Consider the following 23,836-nt stretch of genomic DNA (forward strand, 5'->3'; position numbering starts at 1 on the left):
TCTCTTCAATTCCTCAGTTTGAGTTCAAATACCCCCGAAGGTGTACCCGAATCCCTCAAACCAAGGCTCTGATACCAATTTGTAACACCGAAATTTTCAAACAATTTTTTTCAATTTTTATAAAACATAATTCCATCGATTTTCATAAAAACAACCATTTTAATTGTCCAACAAAACAGTACAAAATCCCAAGATCATAATATCAAGCTCCGAACGTGTGTGTATACGGATCAAGCCGGCGCCTTCCCGCGGTCATCACTAGTACCTGAAACAAATAACATCAACACTGTAAGCACAAGGCTTAGTGAGTTCCCCAAAATACCACATATAACACATATTAGCCACTCTAGGCTATAACTCTGTGGGTCCGTGCACCCAAACTCTGTGAACCCTCAGGTTCTAGCTCTGATAAACACGCACCACATAAATCACATAGAAATCATGCAGTACAACACACAACATACATAGCATACAAATACTCTATCACATAACTCTGGTTACCTACTCAAGGTAAAGTATAGTGAGAAGACTCACCTCGCGTATCTCGGTATCTCACGAATCCTGGGAATCCCTCGTGCTCGATCCTCCGAGCTCTAATCCTCCTATAATATTATATGCTTCTAATTAACACTTTATATCTCTAAGGTTGACTATCAAAAAGGAGTCAACACTGGTCAACTCTGGTCAACGGTCAACTCTGACTGGACTCGGCGAGTACCAAGGCAACTCGGCGAGTCTGGGCGTATACACCAATTTCCCTGGAATCCTCCCTTGACACGTCGAGCATTCACTCAACTCGACGAGTTCCACCTGGCATGAGTTGTGGGGCCACCACGAATCAACTCGCCGAGTCTCAAAACAACTCGGCGAGTCCAGTTTGACTCAATCCACCGATCCATTCTGACTCCCCCTTGACTCACTGAGTCCACCCTCCCCAACTCGGCGAGGCCACTCACTGTGTGGTCGGGCAACATTCATGCTACTCGCCGAGTCTGTTCTTCGGACTCGGCGAGTCCGTGCCATGCACTGACTCAATCTTGCTCTAAAGGTCAGACCCAGTCCATTAATCCATAGATCCAGTCCCTCCAAGCTCATTTAGCATGTAAAGTTACAATCTTGATGCACATACAACCTCTATATGACCATATATGATGTTTTTGACTCATTTACTACAACACAAGGCCATGGACTCCATTATCATACATAAAGCTTGATGAGTGAGACTCTCTGGACCTCTATGGGTCCAGATCCATAACCTCAACTCAAAGAGGGAACCAATGGGCACTAAATCATCCCATAAATGACCATCATAAGCCCTAAATTGCATAATGCTTCACCAAACAGAAAATAGTCCGAGATCATACCTCTAGAGTGATGATCTAAGCCCCAAATCCACGAAATAGCAACCTCCTTTGCTTCCTCTTGCCTAGAGTCTCCTTCTTCTTGCTAAATAACACACACAAGGTCAAGAAATGCTCCTTTCTCTTCACAAATCGCTCAAGAGCACAAGGGTCTCTCACTGAGGGTTGGGTGAGCACAAATGACGGCCATAAGGCCCCTTAAATAGGCCTCAAACCCGGAAATTTAGGGTTTCATTACACAGCGCAGACTCGCCGAGTCCATATCCTGGACTCGTCGAGTCCAGGTGCGCTTCATTACCCAAATCCGCATCCCTACTCGGCGAGTCTGAGCTCCAACTCGCCGAGTCCCCCTCACAATTTAACAACATTAAATTTACAAGATACCTGGTAAAATCTGGATGTTACACTTCTCTACAGATCTTTTCAAGGTATAAAGTCATGAATTTGATGATTATCTCCTTATATCTCTTAGATTGTGTTTTGGGACCATTTTGGTCAAAAGGTTGAAGCTTTGTGGTTTAATCTGATTTCTAGGACTTGGAGTTGCTACTCTCAGTTCTAAATAAGTACATAAGGCAAAAAGTTGAAACCTTTGATGTCCTAATGGGTTCATGCATGAGTTAAGACCATTTCCATGGAAGTAGAATGTCATTTTTGGAGTTTGAGCTTATGTGGGTAATGCAAAGCCATCAAGTAAGCAACTTTATGGTTTAAGATATCAATAAGGACTAAGATCTATAACTGTAGCTTCTGGAGTAGAGTATTAAGCACTTAATGGGAAAGTGACTTAATAGGGGGATTACGCTAAGCGTAAATGTAGATTCGCCCAACGTACTCACCTTTTGGCTTGTACGCTTAGCGTACATAGGAATATGCCCAACGTACTCATCAAATATGGGTTTGGGCTGTTTTAGGCCTCGGTTTGGGCCATGCAAGGGATTTTGTTCGTTGGTCCTTAGTGGGCCATCAAAAGTCAGATAATGTGTGCCAAGGAGATGTCGGGCTTGGGTAAAGCCCATTAGTGGATTTGAGCCCAATTTGGCAAATTGGGCCATTAATGGGCCACTAGTGGGCTTGGAAAGCCTACCTACTATTGGGATTTTGTTTTGGAATTGGGACTAGGTTTGGATCATACAGGGCTAGGGTGGAATGGTCATTTTACCCCATGCATGGATTAAGGATTATGGTTTGTGATCCAATTGCTAATTGGGTATATTGTTTGGTAGAGACAACTCGGGAAGCTGGCGAGGCAGCAGTGAAGGAATTCGTGCGGGAAGCTTCAACAGTGCGAGGTGATTTTTCTCACCATACCAATGGGTCTGAGGCACCAAGGCTGGCCCATATTTATGATAGTTCGTATACTTGTTGTGTAGAGTTGTGTGGCATATTTATGCAATGAAACATGGTACATATATCTTTTACAACTAACGGTAAAGATAGTCTTTAGGCTAACCGTAGAGATAGCCTTTAGGGCTAACGGTAGAGATAGCCCTTGGGGCTAACGGTAGAGATAGCTCGATAGCTAAATGATATGCGATATGTGGTAGAGGTAGCTTTTATAGCTATTAAATATGTGATATGTGGTAGAGGTAGCCTTTGTAGCTAATTGTTCTATATTATGTGGTAGAGGTAGCTTTTATAGCTAATTGATATGTGGTATGTAGTAGAGACGACTTTTATAGCTGATATGATATGTGTTGTGTGGATTATGTGTGGGGTATGCTCCGGGGGACTCACTAAGCTTTGTTTTTATAGGTTTTGTTTATGGTTTCATGTATCATCATTTTGGAAAGGAAGGGCTCGGATTCGTTGCAGTGCACACACATATGATTCCCGCAATGAATGATTTTGGGATGAACTTTGATTAATGTTTTACTTAATGATGATTTGAATTGCTAGTGTAAATGGTATTAATGTTTTAGCTATATTAAAAATGAAATTTTTACCTTTGATTTTTGGGTCGTTACATACATACATATATATATATATATATATATATATATATATATATATATATATATATACATACATACATACATACATATATATATATATATATATATATATATATATATATATATATTCACTTTGTACACATTTAGTTCTTATATATATATATATATATATATATATATATATATATATATATATATATATATATATATATATGCAAAATAAGTAATTTTTGTTTTTGTACATATTCAGTACTTATGACTTATTTCTTTAGGTTTTTATCACGACGCCTTAGATGAGATAATTATTAATGAGGTGTTTGGGGTTGTTGATGCTTATACCCATCGCAGTGTCGAAAGATGATCAATGTTTTCCATTTAGCTTGTTAAACTATACACATTTAGTCATTTATGATCGGCTACTCCAAGTTAGTCGGGAAAAATAACTTAATAGGGTAATATATTTTCACTTTGTACACATTTAGTTCTTAATATTTTTTAGCAAATTTATTCCTCTCTCTCTCTCTCTCTCTATATATATATATATATATATATATATATATATATATATATATATATATATATATATATATATATATATATATATACTAATAAATAAAATCCATTTTCTGTCACATGTCATGTCCTCATTGATTTGGACACATGACATTTTAATAGATTTTTAAAATTTACTTATTTCCACATGTAATTTTCTGATTTGTTCACATATCACAACTTATTTCGGTTATAATATTGAGAGAAATAAATGTTTCGTTGAAAAAGAATTGATATATTTATAATGTAATAAATGTCATAATTAATGAGAGCTCTAAAATTGATATTGATATTAAATATTGATTTTAAATTTAAAGTTTAAATATTGATATTAAATTTTTATTTTTAATAAACCCGTGTAGTACACGGGTCTCATACCTAGTATATATATATATATATATATATATATATATATATATATATATATATATATATATATATGTATGCAAAATAAGTCATTGTTGTTTTTGTACATATTCGATACTTATGACTTATTTTTTTAGGTTTTTATTACGTCATCTTATGTGGGACAATCATTAGTGAGATGATTGGGGTTGTTTATGCTTATGTCCATCGCGATCTCCATTGCTTGGTTGTTTAGGTCTTGTGTTCTTAAAAATTTAATATATTTTTACTTACATTCATAAAAAACATATGGATATAAATATCGTAAATAAAAATCATTATTTTTTTTAATAGGAGTAATTTAAATGAAGGTTATAGTAAACTCAAATACAAATATAAGTATATAAAGTTCGTTAAAATCTAGAATCATATGAAAAAGTTATGACATTCATAACACAAGACCTAAGCAACTGGCAGTCGAGGTTGTGATGAACATAAGAATCAATAGCTCAAAACGCCTCATTAATGATTGTCACACATAAGAAACTGTAGGAATAATCTAAAGAAATCAGTCATAAGTACTAAATGTTAAAAAAAAAAAAAAAAAAAAAAAAAAAAAAAAAAAAAAAAAAAAAAAAAAAAACTCATTTTGCAACAAAAAAATATGGGAAAACTACAATAAAGTCCCTACATATTGGCCTTATAATCGATTTAGTCCCTATATATTTTTTTTATTCAATTAAGTCCCAAATACCGGTAATCGTATTCAATTTAATCCTTTGACCCGGTCAACAGGTCATCCAACTTTCAAAAATTACATTTTTGGCCCAGATTTCAAAATTTATTACAAATTTGGTCCAAAATTTACACTTTTGGCCCGGATTTTAATTTTTTTTTTACAAATTTGGTCCAAACTTTACCTTTTTTGCCCAAATTTTAGAATTTTATTATGAATTCATCCTAATTTTAGTTTTTTTGCAACTTTTTTTTTTCAAAAAATTGTTTCTAATATGTTTTTTCTTTATAAAATCATATTTATACCAAAAAAAATGTATTTTCACATAAAAATCTTATATTTTCTATATAAAACTTTTTTTAAAAAGTTTTTTGTATATGAAATATCTAGTTATAAAAATATGTATTTATTTAGTATATAAATATATATAAATTTGTTTTTATAAAAAAATGTATACACACCTATCACCTTATATATATATATATATATATATATATATATATATATATATATATATATATATATATATATATGCACACAAATAGGTGTGTATCTATATTTTTTTTATAAAATCGTGTTTGTTTATATTTTTTTTATAAAAACGTGTTTGAATAATTTTTTATATAATACGTGTTCGTATACATTTTATAAAAACGTGTTTAAATAAGTTTTTATATAATACGTGTTTGTATATATTTTATAAAATCGTGTTTGTATACATTTTATAAAATGTATACAAACACGTATTATATAAAAAAAATATTCAAACATGTTTTTATAAAAAAAATATAAACAAAAATGATTTTATAAAAAAAATAGATAAAATAGGTGTTTGTATACATTTTTTTTCATAAAAACGGATTTCTATATATTTATATACTTAATAAATACTTATTTTTATAACTAAATATTTCATATACAAAAAACTTTTTGAAGAAAGTTTTTTTATAACTAAATATTTCATATACAAACACGATTTAATAAAAAAAAATATAGATACACACCTATTTGTGTGCATATATATATATATATATATATATATATATATATATATAAAGGTGATAGGTGTGTGTACATTTTTTTATAAAAACAAATTTATATATATTTATATACTAAATAAATACATATTTTTATAACTAGATATTTCATATACAAAAGACTTTTTAAAAAAAGTTTTATATAGAAAATATAAGATTTTTATGTGAAAATACATTTTTTTTGGTATAAATATGATTTTATAAAGAAAAAACATATTAGAAACAATTTTTTGAAAAAAAAAGTTGCAAAAAATAAAATTAGGATGAATTCATAATAAAATTCTAAAATTTGGGCAAAAAAGGTAAAGTTTGGACCAAATTTGTAAAAAAAAATTAAAATCCGGGCCAAAAGTGTAAATTTTGGATCAAATTTGTAATAAATTTTGAAATCTGGGCCAAAAATGTAATTTTTGAAAGTTGGATGACCTGTTGACCGGGTTAAAGGATTAAATTGAATACGATTACCGGTATTTGGGACTTAATTGAATAAAAAAAATATATAGGGACTAAATCGATTATGAAGCCAATATGTAGGGACTTTATTGTAGTTTTCCCAAAAAATATTAAAGACTAAATTTGTAAAAATAATATTCATGACTAAATGTATATAAAGTACTAAATATATTACATATTAAATTATTTTTCCTGGTTAACCTATAGTAGCTTCCTAGCTAACCTATAGTAACCGATAATATGGACTGAATTCGTACATTTTTAGCAAGTTGGAGCGGTAAATATTGACGAAAAAAACTCAATAACTAAATATGTATAAATTAAAAAAATACATTACTTTTAAAGTCATTATCCATTTTTCAAACAAACATTCATTGTTAACAAAAATATTGTTTAGTTATATATATTTGATTTGGAGTTTATACATTTATAAGTTCTTTGGTAGCTTTTTAATTTTTCAATTAAGAAGCAAACTTTAAAAATTTCAAATTTATAACGTCTGATAGCTTCTTAATTTTCTCTCAAGCAAACTTTAAAAATTTCAAATTTATAACGTCTGATAGCTTCTTAATTTTCTCTCAATTGTTCAAGTGACCTCTTAATTTTTAAAAGAATTATTTACAAAAAAATATATTCGAAAAATACCTTAATTCAAAAAACTTTTTACCCTCTCTTTCTATTTCATACTGCCGCCTCCCATTTTTCTCTTAGTGGTCTCTCTGACTTAAATTTCATATCTTTAAAATTAAGACATCATAAAAATTTAAATATTAAAAATTGAAATCATGCCAAACAATCTTTTTAGCCAATGATTATAATGGAAATTCTTTTATTAAAATAAGTGATAATTAAACATAAATTGTTCTCTAAACGAAGAAAGGTTGGTTTTATTTCTTAGAGATTCTTTGTATTCATGTTACTTTATTTCCTCTATAATTAGCGATGGTTCTTAATTAATAGATTAGCACGAATATTTCTGCTACAACCACTTTCTTTTGGACTTAAATATTCCAGATGTCCAAGAAAAGGGTTAACTTTAAATGCAAACCCAAGTTTAAAATTATTATCTAATAAACGAATATCTAATAAATTAAAAACGGATCTATTTTTTTATTTAACAGCACCACACTTATCCCAATAAGGCAATAACTAAAAGTTTGACATATCATTCTTTATGACAAAACAAAAAATTAGGGTCGGCTTCTATGGTTGAATAAACAAACTAAAATGGCAAAATATTTGTTTTGTTGAAGATTTCTGATTAAATTATGAAAAATATTGCTTGTTAAAAAATCAATGACAAAATAATCTTTTTATAGTATGTCTTGTTTGATAGTATGGTTGTGTTATCGCTCAATTGTTTTTTCAATAGATCTAAAGATTTAATGTCAGTTGTGTCCCAATTCTGGCTATTATTGTGTAACTGTTTCCTTTTTCTAGATTTTTGCTAGTATTAAAATGCAATTGTCTCAAAAAAAAAATTATATTCTAATATTTTGTTTAGAGTTAAAAATTATACGTATGACTTTGACAAAATATAAAAAGAAAAAGAGAAAAAAGTGCACCATGGATATCGTTTTCTTTGCTGTAATGAAAACGACCTTATAACATAGCATAACCATACTTGGCATGTGTGAAACCACATACAACGATTTCATTTATGGTTGTATTTTAAAACGTGAACATCAGAAAAGAGATAATGTATATAGACTATTTATCGAAGACTTATTTATATTAATTTTATGTTAACGAACATGATTTTTTTAATTATTTAACTAAATTTTCTTAAAGATTTATTTTAATAAAGTGTTTGTATATCGTCCTTTTCTGGACTTATTGTGTTTAATTTAAAATATTTAGGTATTGAAATTTGAAATCATGGATGGTTTTACATGGTCAAAATAATTGATATAAACTATTTTTGTGTTCTACTATAGTAGTTTTTGCTTACTATTAGTATTTTTTTTTACGATAATTGATTTGTAATGGTAATGTTTTATTGTTTTTCTGATATAATTATCATTTTAAATATAATATATATACATTTCTTTGCTGGATCTAGAAACTAGAAAGTAAATATTTAAACAAAAAATTTAGAGTAAATTACACGAATGGTCATGGTTTGGGTAATTTGCGCATTTGGTCTCTAACTTATTTTTTTAATTCGAAACATCCATACTATTTGTTCTTTTCATGCGTTTGGTCTCTACTATTTGTTTTTTTTACGCATTTAGATATTGTTTTACCTAAAATACTACTATTTAAATAGGAAAAAATGATGGGGTTGGTAAGGTAAGGTGAGTGGATGAGGTTGATGGTGTGTTTATTTAAATAAATTGAAAATTCAATGGCCAAACGCATAACAAAAACAAACAATAAAGACCTTTCGAATTAAAAAAAATAAGTTATAAACCAAACGTATAATTTACCCTAAACCGTAAGGACCATTCGGGTAATTTACTCAAAAATTTATAATGAAATGGAAAATTTTCAAAAAAATCGCCGACCACAATCACGTAAGGGCGTGTGAGCCGTCTAAAGCTCAAATAGCCACAAAATTTCATGGTGCTGACTCAGACTTAAATAACCCTTTGTTGGATCAACTCGAACCTGAGTCAGCTCATCCCAGCTGGGTGGGTCCCTAGAAATTTCCGCTTTTTCATATCATCTTATCCAATACACAACCGCCAAGTCAGCTTCTCAATTTCACCCACATTTTTTATGCTTTTGGAATTGAAAAAAATTTAAATTAAATTAAATGTTTTTCAAATTAGAATAACACAATATACGAAGCATTACACACTAGCTTGCATTTAAAAACATTTTAGTGTATTATGTATAAATAAATACTGTATTATTTTGTCTAAATAAGAATGTAATATATAGTATAACTTAACATATAATTTTAGAGAATATGTAACTTCGATTACATGTCGATATGTATTTTTTTTTATAACTACAGTAAATAATATAACCTTGTCAACCATAACTAATATTAATAATATGGACCAATGATTAACAACTGTTAAAGCGTATAACAAGTTTATAAAGAAATCAAAAGGTATAGCATCCTTTTCAGATACACTCAACTAAACTACGTTATACTCATTTTTAGTAATTTAAAAACTTCGTTTCTACGCCATTCCTTAAACTTCAATTTTCTTTGATTAATTCTTAATTGCACGTCTCAATTCACCAAGTTCGTCTTAAACCTATATTGTGCTCATCAATTTAGTTTTTAGAATTGAAATTCTTAAAGCTCAAAGGTAGCAACCTTAGATTTCAAATGTCCCATAAAAAGAGTTCTTGTTATTTGAATAGCAATGGAGTTTAACCATATATATTTATAAATATTTAATATATATCATTTTATTTATGCAGAATATAAGAAAATTACTAATTTTAATATATATCATTTTATCGTTTTTTGTTTTTTTTTTAAAATTGTGATAATAAAATTGAATTAAGATCCTACAAAAAAAAACTATTTAAAACATAAAGTATTCATATTCATTGTTCAATTAACCATTCAATTAATAATAAATAGTTTAAAACATCTACAATACATCATGTAACAATAAACATTTGAACATGAGTTTTACTTAATTATATTCAATTAACTTAATTCGTATAATTCATATAGTTAGCCAATGTTTGGCGTACTAGTTGAAAAGCTGGCTGATAGCTGAAAAGCTAGCTATTAAATAAAAAACAAACCGATAGCTGAAAAGCTAGCTGATAAAAAAAGACGTCTGGTAAAACTAGCTGAAATATATAAAACTACATAAAAGGACTTGTGAGAGTATATGTTTCTATAATTAATTAAGGGGTGTATTTAAATTTTTTTAAAAAAGCTTCTAAAAAGCTAGTCTAAGTAACTTTTCAAAAAGCTAGCTTATAAAAAGTTAACTTACCAAACATGACAACATAAAAAAAATCGAAAAATAAACTAGCTTATCAGCTAGCTGTGGTACGCCAAACACAACTGATTAGAATCGATTTATTTAGCCGATATCATATTATCTTTATTATGATTTTAATAACATTTGTTTAGACCAATGAATTGTTTTTAATTGAGGGTTTTAATAGAGTGGAAACATTTACCTTAGCTTTAAATATAAAAATTAAAAACCTAATCGTGTCATCTTTTTAACCATTCTTCAACCCTTGAACCCAATCGTGTTATCTTTTAACCATTCTTCAACGCCTCCCCAAAATCCACCTACCAACCATTATATATTCCCCAAACCATCCACTTCCTTCAAACTCTCTCATTTTCTTCCCCACTTTCTCTCTCTCTAATATACGATCACCATTATTGACCATCTCCAGCTGTGAAGCATCACATCAATATGGAAATCACGGAGCTCAATCTCATCGGCGATTTCGAAGCCGGAATGAAATGCTTACAGAACCCATCTTTACTTTCTACAGTTTCTCTAATCGATAAAGTTCCTCGGTTTTACAGTTATTGGACATGGGGTGCTTTGATTCTTGCTGTTTTCGCTACTTTCACTAGTGTATTTAATAGGATTAAATTGTTTATATACCAGATCCGTCTCAAACTTTTAGCTTCTTGTCAAAAATCATGCCCTCAGCAGATTTTCGGCGATGATGATTTAGATTTGGACTTTTCCGATGACGACGGCGACGATGATACACCGTCGTCTGTGGCAGAGTCCGATGATGAAGAATTGGATTCAGAGGACGGACATCCGGATGAAGTTTTCCGGGCAGAGGGTTCTAGTTTTTGGGGAAACAACAGAGGGTCCGATGGTAATTTCACGCTCCGACGGCGTAACGGGTTTTCGTTGTCGGATTTTTCCGCCGGGAAGAGCGTTGTACAGTTGTGGGATAGTTTTGGTTTAGGGTTAGATTTTGAAGACGATGAATCCGAGTACGGGAGTGAAATTGCGATCTGGGATTTGGATCGCGACGTGAAATTAAGCTCCGGAAGGCGCTGCGAGGTTGCTGCAGTGGCGGACAATGTTGTCCTGACGGCGGAGATGAATGGTAATAACGGCGAAGTGGGGTTTCGTACGTATGATTCTAGGGTGGACGGCAAGTCTCCGGCTATCTACGCGACGTGGCGGCCACGTCACCGGCAAATATGGGCGGACGATGAAAGCGTCACCGGTCAGAAGGAGGAGTGAGCGCGTGATCGTTGCTACTTCTCTTATTCGCTGTAATTGTTAAGGACGACCAGTCCACGTTATAATGAATGAAACGGTGTCGTTCTACATATTGTTTAATTCTTGATTTTCTTTTTTCTTGTTTATATTGCAAATAATTGCTTGGTTTATAGTATTTATCGAATAAAATGATTTAACTTTTTAGTTTTTGTACTATAAGTAAAATAATAAACAATTTGGTCATATCAATCAAACAATGACCAATAAGAGACACCATATCTAATTAGGCTCGACGATGAGGTTTTTGTCAAACACCATGTACCACTCACCATGGTTCGTAGCGACCATTAAGTCACTTTGATATAGATCGGTGGTGTCACCGAAACAATCATATTATGCAATATGAAACATGTATACGTGATTTTTTGAAGTTTTTCTTCGCCAAAATAAATTGTTGGTTCTTTTAATATGAACCAACGTTTCTTAAGAGCTCCAAATGTACGTTCGACATCTTTTCTAGCTCTTTCTTGAGCTTTCTTGAATTTTTTTCGACTAGAATCATGTGGACACTTAAACAATTTAACAAACAAAACATACTCATGATACATCCCATCAACAATATAATAACTATACTTATATGACGTTCCATGCACTTCAAAAGAAGAATCCGGTGCAGATCTGTCATATATATTATTAAATATAGATGAACGATTAAGAAAATTGATGTTGTTAATCGAACCGGGAGTACAAAAAAAGCATGTCAAATCCACAAATCCTGTTATGCAACTGCTTCAACTATGACCGTTGGGTGATAATGATCACCTTAGGTAAATTGTCCATGTGTGAGGTAGGACAATTTTCTCATATGCCCAATGGAGATAATCCAAATTTTCTAGCATTCCAGGAAACCTATGCACACTAGCATGATGAGCTTACAACTGTAAGATGTCATTACGTGTAGGCTTACGTAAATATTTTGGACCATAAAACCGAATCACGGTTTTGCAAAAATAATAGAGACTATTTCGTGCAGTCCTAGCAGACATCCTAAAACTCCCGTCCAACGCAGCAAGCGTAATGTCATATGCTAACTGATGAAGTGCGACCGTGCATTTTTGTAATGGAGTGAAATCAGGTGCACCTCTAGCATCGGAATGTCGTTGGAAAAAATTGCACTGCCTCGTTACATCTTTAACTATACGTTTGTATAACGTTTGTACATTCTGAAGCGCCTATGAAAATTGTACCTTTGAAGCATTGATAAGTGGCATTCTCTTTGTATCAAACATTGGTTGGTTTCTTCATGATTACAACAAATATATCTTCATGTTCTCAGTTGAGAACTTTCGGCTGCATTATTGCATAAAGCATCACACGTTTGTTCCGCCATTTGAGCACAAACAATAGCAGCATCAAAAATAACTTGAAATTCTTCAGAAGATTCAGAAGATGACATTTTCTATTAATTTTGAGAGACAAAGTAATAGAGAAATGTAAAAGTTTGATTTTTGTTTGAAAAAATGAAGTAAATGGTTTAAATTATAGGAAAGAAAAAAATGTTATCAGTTTTGACCGTTCAACGGTCAAATTTAACCATTACCTAATCAAAAACGCGGCCAAAAAAGGGTGAGGTGCGGCCTAACCGCACTCGAAACCGCATAGGTGGGAGTGAGCCCCCAAAAAATCCATTATTAATTGTTCATACCTTTCAAATTCATTTTCATCATCATTATTGATGGAGATAAAATCAACTCCCGTTCAAATCTTCGAAAAGGTGACATTGTTGTGGAAGGGAAACAATGGAAACTAGTTGAAAAGGGGGAGGCCAGGATGAGAGGATGTTGTAGTAGAAGAGAGGTTTTGAAAACTGATTTTTAAATGATGTGTTGCTAAAAGATCCTGATAATACTCGAAGAAGATAGGAAGAAGAATCAACAACTTCTTCAATTGTCTAAAAATCATGAAAATAACTTAAGAACAAAACTGTCAAAATTATGTGGTATGTATTTTTTGCAAGATTTGGTCCATATCTTGACTTTTCCGGATTGATAATCCTTTTGAGCTACTTTGTATGCGAAAACGTCCCCTCTCCAGATTGAAAAACTAAAATACCTTTAAAATCTCTCTCTTAATAAAAGAAACCTAATTGTACATGTGGCATCTCAATGATATTTGTGTAATGCTAAGTTAAATTACTCTTTTACCCCTTTATTCCATAGTTTCTTGCATTCGTACATATTGTCAATGAAATTAAACTCAATCCCTAAATCAGGGGTGTAACTATCAGTATTTTGGTAAGTTAGCTGACTTGGAGGTGCACCTCTCGCATTCTTTCTCACAATCTTCCTAAATTAAAAAGTTGGATTTCGTTTTTGAAATTTGAATGCTTCCCCTCATCACTGTAAATTAAGTCTTCTTCACTTTCTATTTCTCTGTCATGCTGTTCATTTATCCTACTTCCCCAATCCATGACTTCTGCCCCCTTGCCACAAGTGTTTTACTTCCTTTTAACAGCCTACAAAACGATTTTGATGGCTCTTGATTTTAGGCCGCTTTATTTAAATCCATGTACCCTTTTCTTTAAACCACTCCCGACTGTTGCCGGAAGAAAGAAATCCATTATGTCATCGTTGATTGTTGCCTATATGGCCCTAGAGTACTGTCTATGATACATCTTCCTTCCTTAAGTGTTTCTCAGATTTCAAGTGCTATCTGTTGATTTTGGCGAAATTATTGATGGTCTTTTTATCATCTATCATATACTTTTCTTCTATGTGATGATTTTTGCTTCCACCGACTATTTCATTGATCATACTTTAATTCTATGTGAAGTGTAAGTTTGAAAGGTGAGTAGTTGATCCATTTAAAAAAATTGTTAGCAAACATCTCGCTGGAAAGATACTCGCCTTATTAAGTTTCTGGTATGTTTTTGCATATTTCTTCATATTTATTGGTCTTTATCACATGCCAACTATATTTTAGTTTATAAATATATTACTGATTGTTTAAATACATTAGTCCTTTCACATGCGCAAGAAGTGCTCGATGAAATGCACAAACGAAATCTTGCCTGCATATTTGTGACAACTCGATATTTCAACTCTATGTAAACGACCTAAAAAGTCAAGTATTGTAACCACGTTCGTTATAATGAAATTAACTTTGAAAATAAAACATCCAAAAATCACTAATTAAATTACCTATTATGTTAGATGTTAATCAACCGTGATTGTACGTAAAAAGAACGCCAAAATCTGACTTCGTATTAGGAAGTTATGAATTTTCCAAGTTCAGCTTAGCAACGGACAGCTAAAAACCCGAAACAGAGATCGAACAACTTTTGACCGGAATGACCTAAATGAGAATCGAAGGTCTTGACAATGGTTTTTCAACGGTAAAAAGTATGGCAAAAACAGACGTCAGATAATGAAGTTATGAATTTTTAAAGAAATTTTCTTACCGCAACCTTTTAAAAATAAATAATAAAAATAATTTCAAAATTTGCCGACGGAATCTAAACGAAAGTTGTAGAGTATAGTCTCACCTACACGTGGATATAAAGAACGTCGAAAACGGATTTCGTATGAAGAAGATATGAATTTTTGAAGTTTATTATACATTACAAAATATAAATTTTAATTGGAAACTTCGGTATTATCCGAAGGCTGAGTCACGCCCGAGTACGCCCAGCGTACACGCTTACGCCCAACGTACTCAAAGCCTTGGCCTCGGATCGTCCATGTCGCACCCTATGCGAGCTATGTCACGTCCCATCCAGAGTCCGAAGCAGTCGAGGATGCGCGCATGCGTGACGCACGGGTACGCCCAGCGTACGCGCGTACGCCCCGCGTACGGAGGCGGTTCACACCCCCTATAAAAGGGATGTGAGGGTTCCGAAGAAAAGGGCCATTCTCTCTCATCTTTCTTGCGTTTTTGCCTCGTTTTCCGTGCCCATACTATCCCGAAGTCCCGGTCACATTGCTCAAGTCCCGATGGTCGTTTTCTGAGATTCCCGAGAATCCCGAGAAAATCCGCTTTCTCGAGTCGAAATTATGTCCGGTTTTCATCCCGCCTTCTCCGATCTTTCAAATGAGTTCATACCCCTATAATTCACACTTTTAAACGTTTTATAAGTACTTTTATATGATTTTAAGGGGGGGAATACAAGTAAAACACTCGATTATTATTGTGTGTTATATAAAGTTTAATTATTCGCTTTTTATCAACGAAATCATATGTGATTTATAACTATTATAGGGAAACTTTCATATGTAAATTATACCACGATAACATCTTATCTTTTGAAATAAGAAATGATTTATGTATTTATGTAAATCAGACACTCTGCTTATACTATATTTATGTGTGTCGGTTTTGGCACTACAAAAACTATACTTTTCATAACAAGTGAACATTTTCACTAGGAATTACTATACTAACGAAACGCACTTTTAGAAAACTATAATAGGTATAGTTTTACGAGAATACTACGAACTTTTACATACATGGAAATACTATTTCAAGAGGCTACTTTCATATACAAGAACAAACGAACATTTTCACACAAAAATCTGTTTTATACTAAGTTTTGTGAGACATTAAACTTCACGTACGCTCGAGTACACATTTCAAGTCATGTATTATATACCAGAATCCCTTGGAGGGGGAGCATGGTGTTTGTGTATAGATCTATACGGGATTGACAACCCCGCACCCTGACTGTTAGCTATAGTACACCATTTGGGGTGAAAAACGTCAGAACATTCCAACGCCTGAAGAACGTTGTGTATAGGCATTCCTTGTCAATAGCATGGTTATAAAACTCACATAGAGTATTAAAAACACATTGATTTACGGGGTTTTTCAGATGTAATGGAAGTTTTATACGTACATAAATTCATTTACTTTATGCATGAAAAACCCAATTGTGATATAAGTTTGGAACTTCTAACCACTACTCATAGATGGGAAAACATCAACTTTTTAACATATATTGGTCTTGATTTAAGGCTACGCTTATACCAGTAGGAAATATGGGATTTTCTAGAGCCTAACAAACAAAAACGAACCATTTCATTTTCATACAAATACTATCATTAAATGCTTATGAAACTCACCAGCTTAAATGCTAATCTACTCTTTCAAAACTACTTGTATGTCCCAGGGACTCAGTAATTACAGGTACTAAACAGCTTTTGAAGAAGGAACGCTGCAGCACTAGTTGAAATTCATATTTTGGCATCATATTGTAATTGGTTTTGAACATGTACTCTTTTGAACAATGTAAACTTTCAATTATATATATGATGGTTGTATTGCTTTCTTTACTATGTATTTATTTGTTACGATACCACATGAAGTCATCCGCCCCCGAACGTTTCCGTCGTTCCGGTTTGGGGGTGTGACAATATTCTTCTAATAAGTTCAACGCAATTGCTATGTACCGATGGTTTTTTGTTTTATGTGTATTTGTTGACATTTAGCTATCTACATGTGACTCAATTGTTCCTTTTACCTTTAGAATTTCACTAAAATCTGATCTTAGTGTGACTTTGCACTAACCCGGATGCAAATCCATAAATAAACATTAATTGAGAGACCCTTTATGGTTTTCATCTAAGGATTTTATTGGATTGATCTCTCTCATTTAACTATTGGTAAATTTATTTAATTTTTCCTTTTAATAAACTGAGGTACTCATGTCTTCATTTCTAGATAAATGAAGTTACTAGCGAAATTATCCAGTAATCCTTAAGAAATCAGTTTTATAATTTAGTGATGATTTTATATAGTAGTAGTAGATCATTAAATTTAAATTTTTTATTGACTATTTTGGAAAAGATCAAGTAAAAACTTTTCTCTTGAGTGCTTTTATGTCCATTATATTACTTTATGTGATATGTGTGTCTACTAAATACACTATAGAAAGGTTTTCATAATATTTTAACAAATTTTCACAAAGCTGGTGTATTTCTCATGTTATGTATGCTTGATGTTAAACAAATTATTATGTCTGAGTAAGTTAACTTTGCATATTGACACACATAACATGAAACTTTTTGGGTTTTATTCACAATGCCTAAGTAACACAGTTTTGTATAAGTGAAGTGGATGAAACAATAGGTGGTTAATCCATAAAGTATAAAGAAAACAACCCTTTACCTTAATCTATGTGTCTGACTTACAACAACAAAGTATGTCAATATGCTATTGTTTAGTATCTTTAGTGAGCTTTCTTATTAAGGATAAATCTTTCTAAAATGTCAAGGGCAAATCTATCTACCGTGCATAGAAGAGTAATCATGGGTTCTCAAGGTCTAATGCATTTCCTACTTCTATGTTAAAAACTCAAGGCCATTTACCTAATCAAATGGTAAATGGGTTATTATTTTATAACTTTATAGAAATACCACCCTTTGAAGATGTTTGACAGGTAACTTCTTCCCAAAACATCATCTAATATTTTTGCGAGTTATGCCCGGCGTACTAGAATCCTCCTTCCCTACACTTTATGCCAAACATAGAAATGTGTATGCTACATGTATGGCCACCATTGACTTTTGTTGACTTTTGACCAAGTGTGCCTTTTTGTCAATTTGTGAGGGGTTTAGATATTGGGAGGGGGAAAAATGGTATTTTGCCCAATTTATGGATTAGACTTGTCTTGGGATCAGTGAAGTATGAAAATTACCTTAATTATTAGTTAGGGTTAGTTGGTGTAATTTATGGATTAGACTTGTCTTGGTATCCCTTTCCATAATTCGAATTGTGAGATTTGGCAATTAGTTTGAATTGTTTAGACACACATATGAGCTATCTAAGGCAAAGGTGTATAAGTTTAAGAAACTTAGATAAAGGATTATCAAAGCATTAGGTATTAGAAATATGAACTTAAGAAATTCGATAAGTATTGTTTTTCTGGAAGTTAAGTTGTTTTCTGAATACATGTCAAAGCTAGTGGGAGCATAAGTGTTATGCTTATATGATAATAATCATCATGATAGTGGGAGCATAAATGTTGTGCTTATATGGTTATTAAGGCAATTATTGCAAGTTAGCAATATTAATTATAGAAAACAAGAGTTATACTTTGCAAAGTCGTAAGGGTTGAATAGTTGTTTTGCTATAATTAAGGGAAAGAATATTATGCTTCATTTCAAATCTAAAGGCTTAGGTTGTGGAATGTGAATAAATTTAGTCAAGGATACATAGTGTGTTCTCAAATTTCGATTATGATTATGGCATAGTTCGAATTGTGAGAACGTGGCACATAAAATATTATTGCAGAAGATTGATAAAGTATCAGATCTTTATGCACCGTGTCCCATACGCTTCGGGTAAAGGATCAATTGCAGATGCTATAATATTTGACCATTCTAAATTTTTTCCAAATGTCTGACGCATTAAGAGGGAAAAAGGACAAGAATCGGTTTTTGACTAAGATAATTGAACAACTATCAAAGGACGATCCAAAGCTCGCTAAGGATTGGTCGCTTGTGAGTAGTTGAAAGTATGGTATTGGATGGAACATATCGACATTATTATGAATAGATAAGATTCTATTAATAATGAGTTGTCATATGGCAAGTATGGAAATGTTTCAATATTGGGAGTTGGATATTGAGAATCTATGTCTAGATTAGAAACGTTTATGTGAGAAGGATGTTCAAAGGAATGTACTTTGAGTGAGAGACATCATATCTATAATTTTGTTTCTGATAGAGATTGGCCAAGTCTTGATGATTTTGAGGTATGACTTTGCGAAAGAATCATTGCATAAAGTGTTAGAATCTAGCATAAGTAACAAGAATTTGATATTCTTATACTTATGATAAGGATTGGGAGTTGTGAAATGAGTATGATTGGAAATGGTTTAGGACTGTAGATAAACATTATATGCATGCTGAGAGCATGGGACAAGTGTAGTTATAATTCAAGTAACAAGTTGATTACTCGAAGCAACAAATAATGAGTAATCAATATGGTGATTAAATAAAATGTTTTATTTATACCCAGAGTTTGGGGCCATATGGGATTAGTATTATTCTTGTGTTTCACTTTGCATGTTTTGACTTCCTAAATAATTAAATTGGTTCAGAACAATCGAATTATTCAAACGAACCACAGTCGTTCATATGTTGGAAGTAGGTATGAATGAAGACTGTCGTGAATCGGTGTGTGGATTGTCTAAAGTGTATTAGACATAAGAAAATATTTGCTGCAACGTTCATGAGTGCTTATAAATATGACTTTGAGCATTGGATTAAACCCACGCTCACTTTGATCACTTCGTGGATTTTATCACGAGTGATTGGTGAGACGATAACATCTTATATTCTTGAAACCGACATGTGTGAGTTGTATCTTGCAAGTCGGTTACACATTGATAATATGTAAACGCATCAGTACCTTGGTGTTATAAAACATATTGTTGTGTGAGATTCGATGAGTGAGTACAAGCAAGCATTGAATCAAAGTTTATTCGTTCCTTTTATCCAAAGTAGGATGAAAGCCATATCTTTGGGCCCCTCGATGATTTAGTGATGACACATAAGCGCTTGGCCAAGCCGGGACTAATTTGATGTGTTCAATTGTAGTCTGTTGCCAGTCGTCACAATTCGGAAATCGGGAAACAGTATAGAGAGAATGATTGAAATCCATGTCTCAAATCTATACGATATCTAGAATGGAGGAATATATGATCCCTTATCTAAAGGACACGCTTCTGATAGGATCAGAGTTGACAACGGTTTTTGAAAGCTACAATTGCAGATCAAGATCTGAAGTCATACGCAAAATAGTTATGAGACTTATCCAAGTGGGAAATTGTTGGAATTAGTGTCTAAGTCCATAACTATTTTGGTATGTACTTGACCCGATGGTGCATGGTCCTTTTGGTTTGCCTTCACCAAAGCAACTTGATAGGATGAATTATGAAGAGAAAGGATTAATTATGATTTATTAATATATTATGAGAATCACTACTAGAAAAATAGCCTTTTACGACGCGCAATTAATGACACACACTGATAGTGGACGCGCATTTGTACGTGCCCTAAATATTACTGTTAGTTTTCCAAACTTTGAAGGATAGAGGACACACATTTTTGCGGGCCCTAAAATTCGTGTCCAACAAAAAAAATAAAAAAACAGAGGGTGCTTAGTTAAAAATGGGTGTCGTGTAGAGATGTCGCTTTATATTTTTAATGAAACGCGCGTTCCCTTCTTTTGCAATTGGGGGGAAAGGAAAATCCAAAAAGTTTGAAAGGCCGCCATGTTACCCTCTACCTTATTACTCACATTCTTTTCTATATCTCTATCTTCCACACTCTAATACCCAAAAAAAAGCCTAATATCATCACTACTCCTCTTTTCTCCTACAATAAAATCGCAATATCACCAAATCTCCGATCTTCCACAAGAAAATTTCTCCGCCCGATGTCTTTACCCACTCTCTTCCCTCACACTACTTCTCTTAGTTAAATATGAAAAAACCCTTAATTGGAGAACGACGACCACTTCTACTTTTTCCTGCACCAGTCGGCATAATTGCACCAGTCGGCATAAATTGAGGATTCTCGCGCCTAACAGTCGATATTCATGCCTAGCAGTCGATATTCACGCCTAGAAAAGGATTCTCCTTTCTCCCACACGGTAAAATTGTTCAATTTGGGAAACTGTTATGTGGCTTATCTTTGGTTTTGCTTTCAATCACCATTTTCACTAAGTGACCACCGTGGAATAATCAGCAACCATCTCTTCTCTCTTCATCACTTTCAATTATTCTGCATATTGTCATTGTTTCACCTTTGAACATGTTCTTATTTTTTTAATTTTAACAGAGGAGGATGGCGGTGGTTCCTACACTGAGACAAGGTAACTTTTCTTGCGAAGCTATTTTTCGTTATCTTATTTTTGTTCTTTCTTTCTGGGACTTTGACTGTTTTACAACCATATATGGAATTTTTGATGGCAAGATTTTCTTTTTGTTACTGCACAGAATGTGTTCGACAAAATGCCACATTAAAGATATAGAGCTAAGCTGATTCTTCTACAACAGTCTATTGCCCTCAATCAGGTAACTTTTTTTTTGACTCACAAGAAATCTGTCTCTAATCAAATTGAAAAGTTGGATAATCATGGTGGAATCTGTATGACAATTTATGGGTTGTGATTAGTGAAATGCATGGGAAAGGGCCAAGCAGGTTGTTACCAAAATCATCATCATCTGTAGGGCATCTTTTGGTCAAAGAGCTTGTGGTTTGGTCGAGTCTCTTAACATTCCTGCTGCAGAAATGGTTGCGACTGTTGTGTTAGGAGGAATCACAAATGCACGCAGTGGGAAACCAAACAAAGTAATCGATAAAACCATGCTGCTAAGGTCTGAAAAGTGTCCAAGGATTGCTTTTCGAACAAAATGAAATAGCTCCTTACTTTGAATACCAATGAAATCTTATTAAATCCAATGATTATGTGATTTTCAGGTTTTAGATAAGGTTAAATATTTAAGAAAGGGTGCTGATTCTTCCACAATTTCTTTTTATTCATCCACATAATTTTATGGTTAATTAACAAGTATGCCCTTCACTTAAAAAAAGCATATTTTAATACTTTCAGGAAATTGGATCATTTCCATTTTTATCCCATGGAGTTGGCTAAAATTCACAGTATAGACAATTTATATCTACTTTTTTTACTTTTTTCATTCATACGGTGGAGTTTTAAGCTCGAGTCCATAAATCCATTATTAAGATGAATTGTCTCTTCAAAATTAAGTTTATTCATCATGAAAATTTTCTTGGTTACCTAGGTGTTGAATTTCTCTGTTGCTCCAGTCTGTGTCTGATTTCTTCCTGGGGGTTGGCTGCATATGGGAATTATTAGCAATAGAGATCTCTGGTTTTTATTATTTCATGTCCCATTGGGATGGGATTGACTCAATTCTTTTCGTGTGTGTATGTGTTACCACTAATTTTATACAGATGGCTTTCATGGTATGGAATAAATTTGGAGTTCGTTGTTTGTATTCCTTGTGTGTGCAAGTGGTACAAGGCCATAAACAAATCATTAGGTTTCGCTTTCTTCAAAATCTCTTAATTTTTAATTCAGGGGCATAATTGTCAGTTAACTTTAAAATTATTTGGATAAATAAAAAACAACCGTGGAAGAATCATCAGCCTTTAAGAAATAGTCGTGTTGAGCAAACAAGTCACTACTGTAAGCTTGAAGCTTTATCTTGGCTATTCCTACTGCCTTGTTTGCATGTGATTATGATTGCCATTTTCCAAATTCTGCTATTGACAAGTCATAGATGTTATTGCAGCACTGTTTTCACATGATAAACAGACTTAAGTAATGCAAATCTATTTAACATTTTTAAAATTAGGGCAATATTTCAATGTTGGTGTAGCATTGTTCTCACACAAAAGCCAAACTTATAACAGGAAAATTGGACACACATACTTCACACTCTGATAGATGAAAGAGGTCCATGGTCAGCAAAATCCATTCCCTAAAAAAATTGTTACACATTGGAAGCACCTGTGAAATATCCAAGTCAACAAAATAAACACACATTCACATAGAGATATGCACAATGGGGTTAAGTTTTAATAAATAGTTGTAGTAATGAATCTTTTTTGAGTAGGTTCCTGAATTTCATAACACAAACAAACGGAACATATGTATGTCAACAACAAGCCCAACAAGTGTGATAAAAGCATATCGCGAGCAATTTCACAAAGATTTCCTCATTTTTCTGAATTGTCGTGCAAAGGAGATGGTGAGTGGTGGTCGTATGGGTTTGATGATACTAGGGAGAAGAAGTTCTGACCCTCGTAGCAAAGAATGTTGTTACATTTGAGAGCTCTCAGCGATGGCCCTAAACGACATGGTTTTAGAGGTATAACTTGGTATTTATTCTTATGGCTATGATTTGATAAGTAGTTATTAGTAAACGGGAAAAATCATATTCTTAAATTAAGATTAGTTAATTTTAGTTATTAAAATCTCAACTTAATTGGCAAACTAAAATTATAAATGGACGTGAACATATAAAAACAAAATCTAGCAATCACAAACCAAATTAGAAACAAACAATTTAATACTGAAACATCGAAGCAATTAAATATAGCTTTATATAAGTGTATATTCTATAGTAAGTTTAAATCATAATTCTTGAAATAAGAAATGAATATTCAAGTTTCTTTGAGTAAAAGATATAATTCTATGATATCTTTTTTTAATTCTTTAAGAAAAAAATCTT

General features: G+C 32.6%; 1 protein-coding gene across 1 annotated transcript; it reads left to right on the forward strand.

Annotated features, from left to right (window-relative positions):
• Positions 1–10,686: 10,686 nt before the first annotated feature.
• Positions 10,687–11,681, forward strand: LOC145041343 (uncharacterized). The gene has a single exon (XM_078989366.1). The coding sequence runs from the start codon at positions 10,792–10,794 to the stop codon at positions 11,590–11,592; it is 801 nt and encodes a 266-aa protein (XP_078845492.1). The 5' UTR covers positions 10,687–10,791; the 3' UTR covers positions 11,593–11,681.
• The last annotated feature ends 12,155 nt before the right edge of the window (positions 11,682–23,836 follow it).

This window comes from Lactuca saligna, chromosome 4 (genome assembly GCF_052625555.1).
Source record: "Lactuca saligna cultivar CGN05327 chromosome 4, ASM5262555v1, whole genome shotgun sequence".
NCBI classification, from domain to species: domain Eukaryota; kingdom Viridiplantae; phylum Streptophyta; class Magnoliopsida; order Asterales; family Asteraceae; genus Lactuca; species Lactuca saligna.

Coding starts and splice junctions, on each gene's coding strand:
- LOC145041343 (XM_078989366.1), top strand. CDS start 10,792: ATGGAAATCACGGAGCTCAATCTCATCGGCGATTTCGAAGCCGGAATG.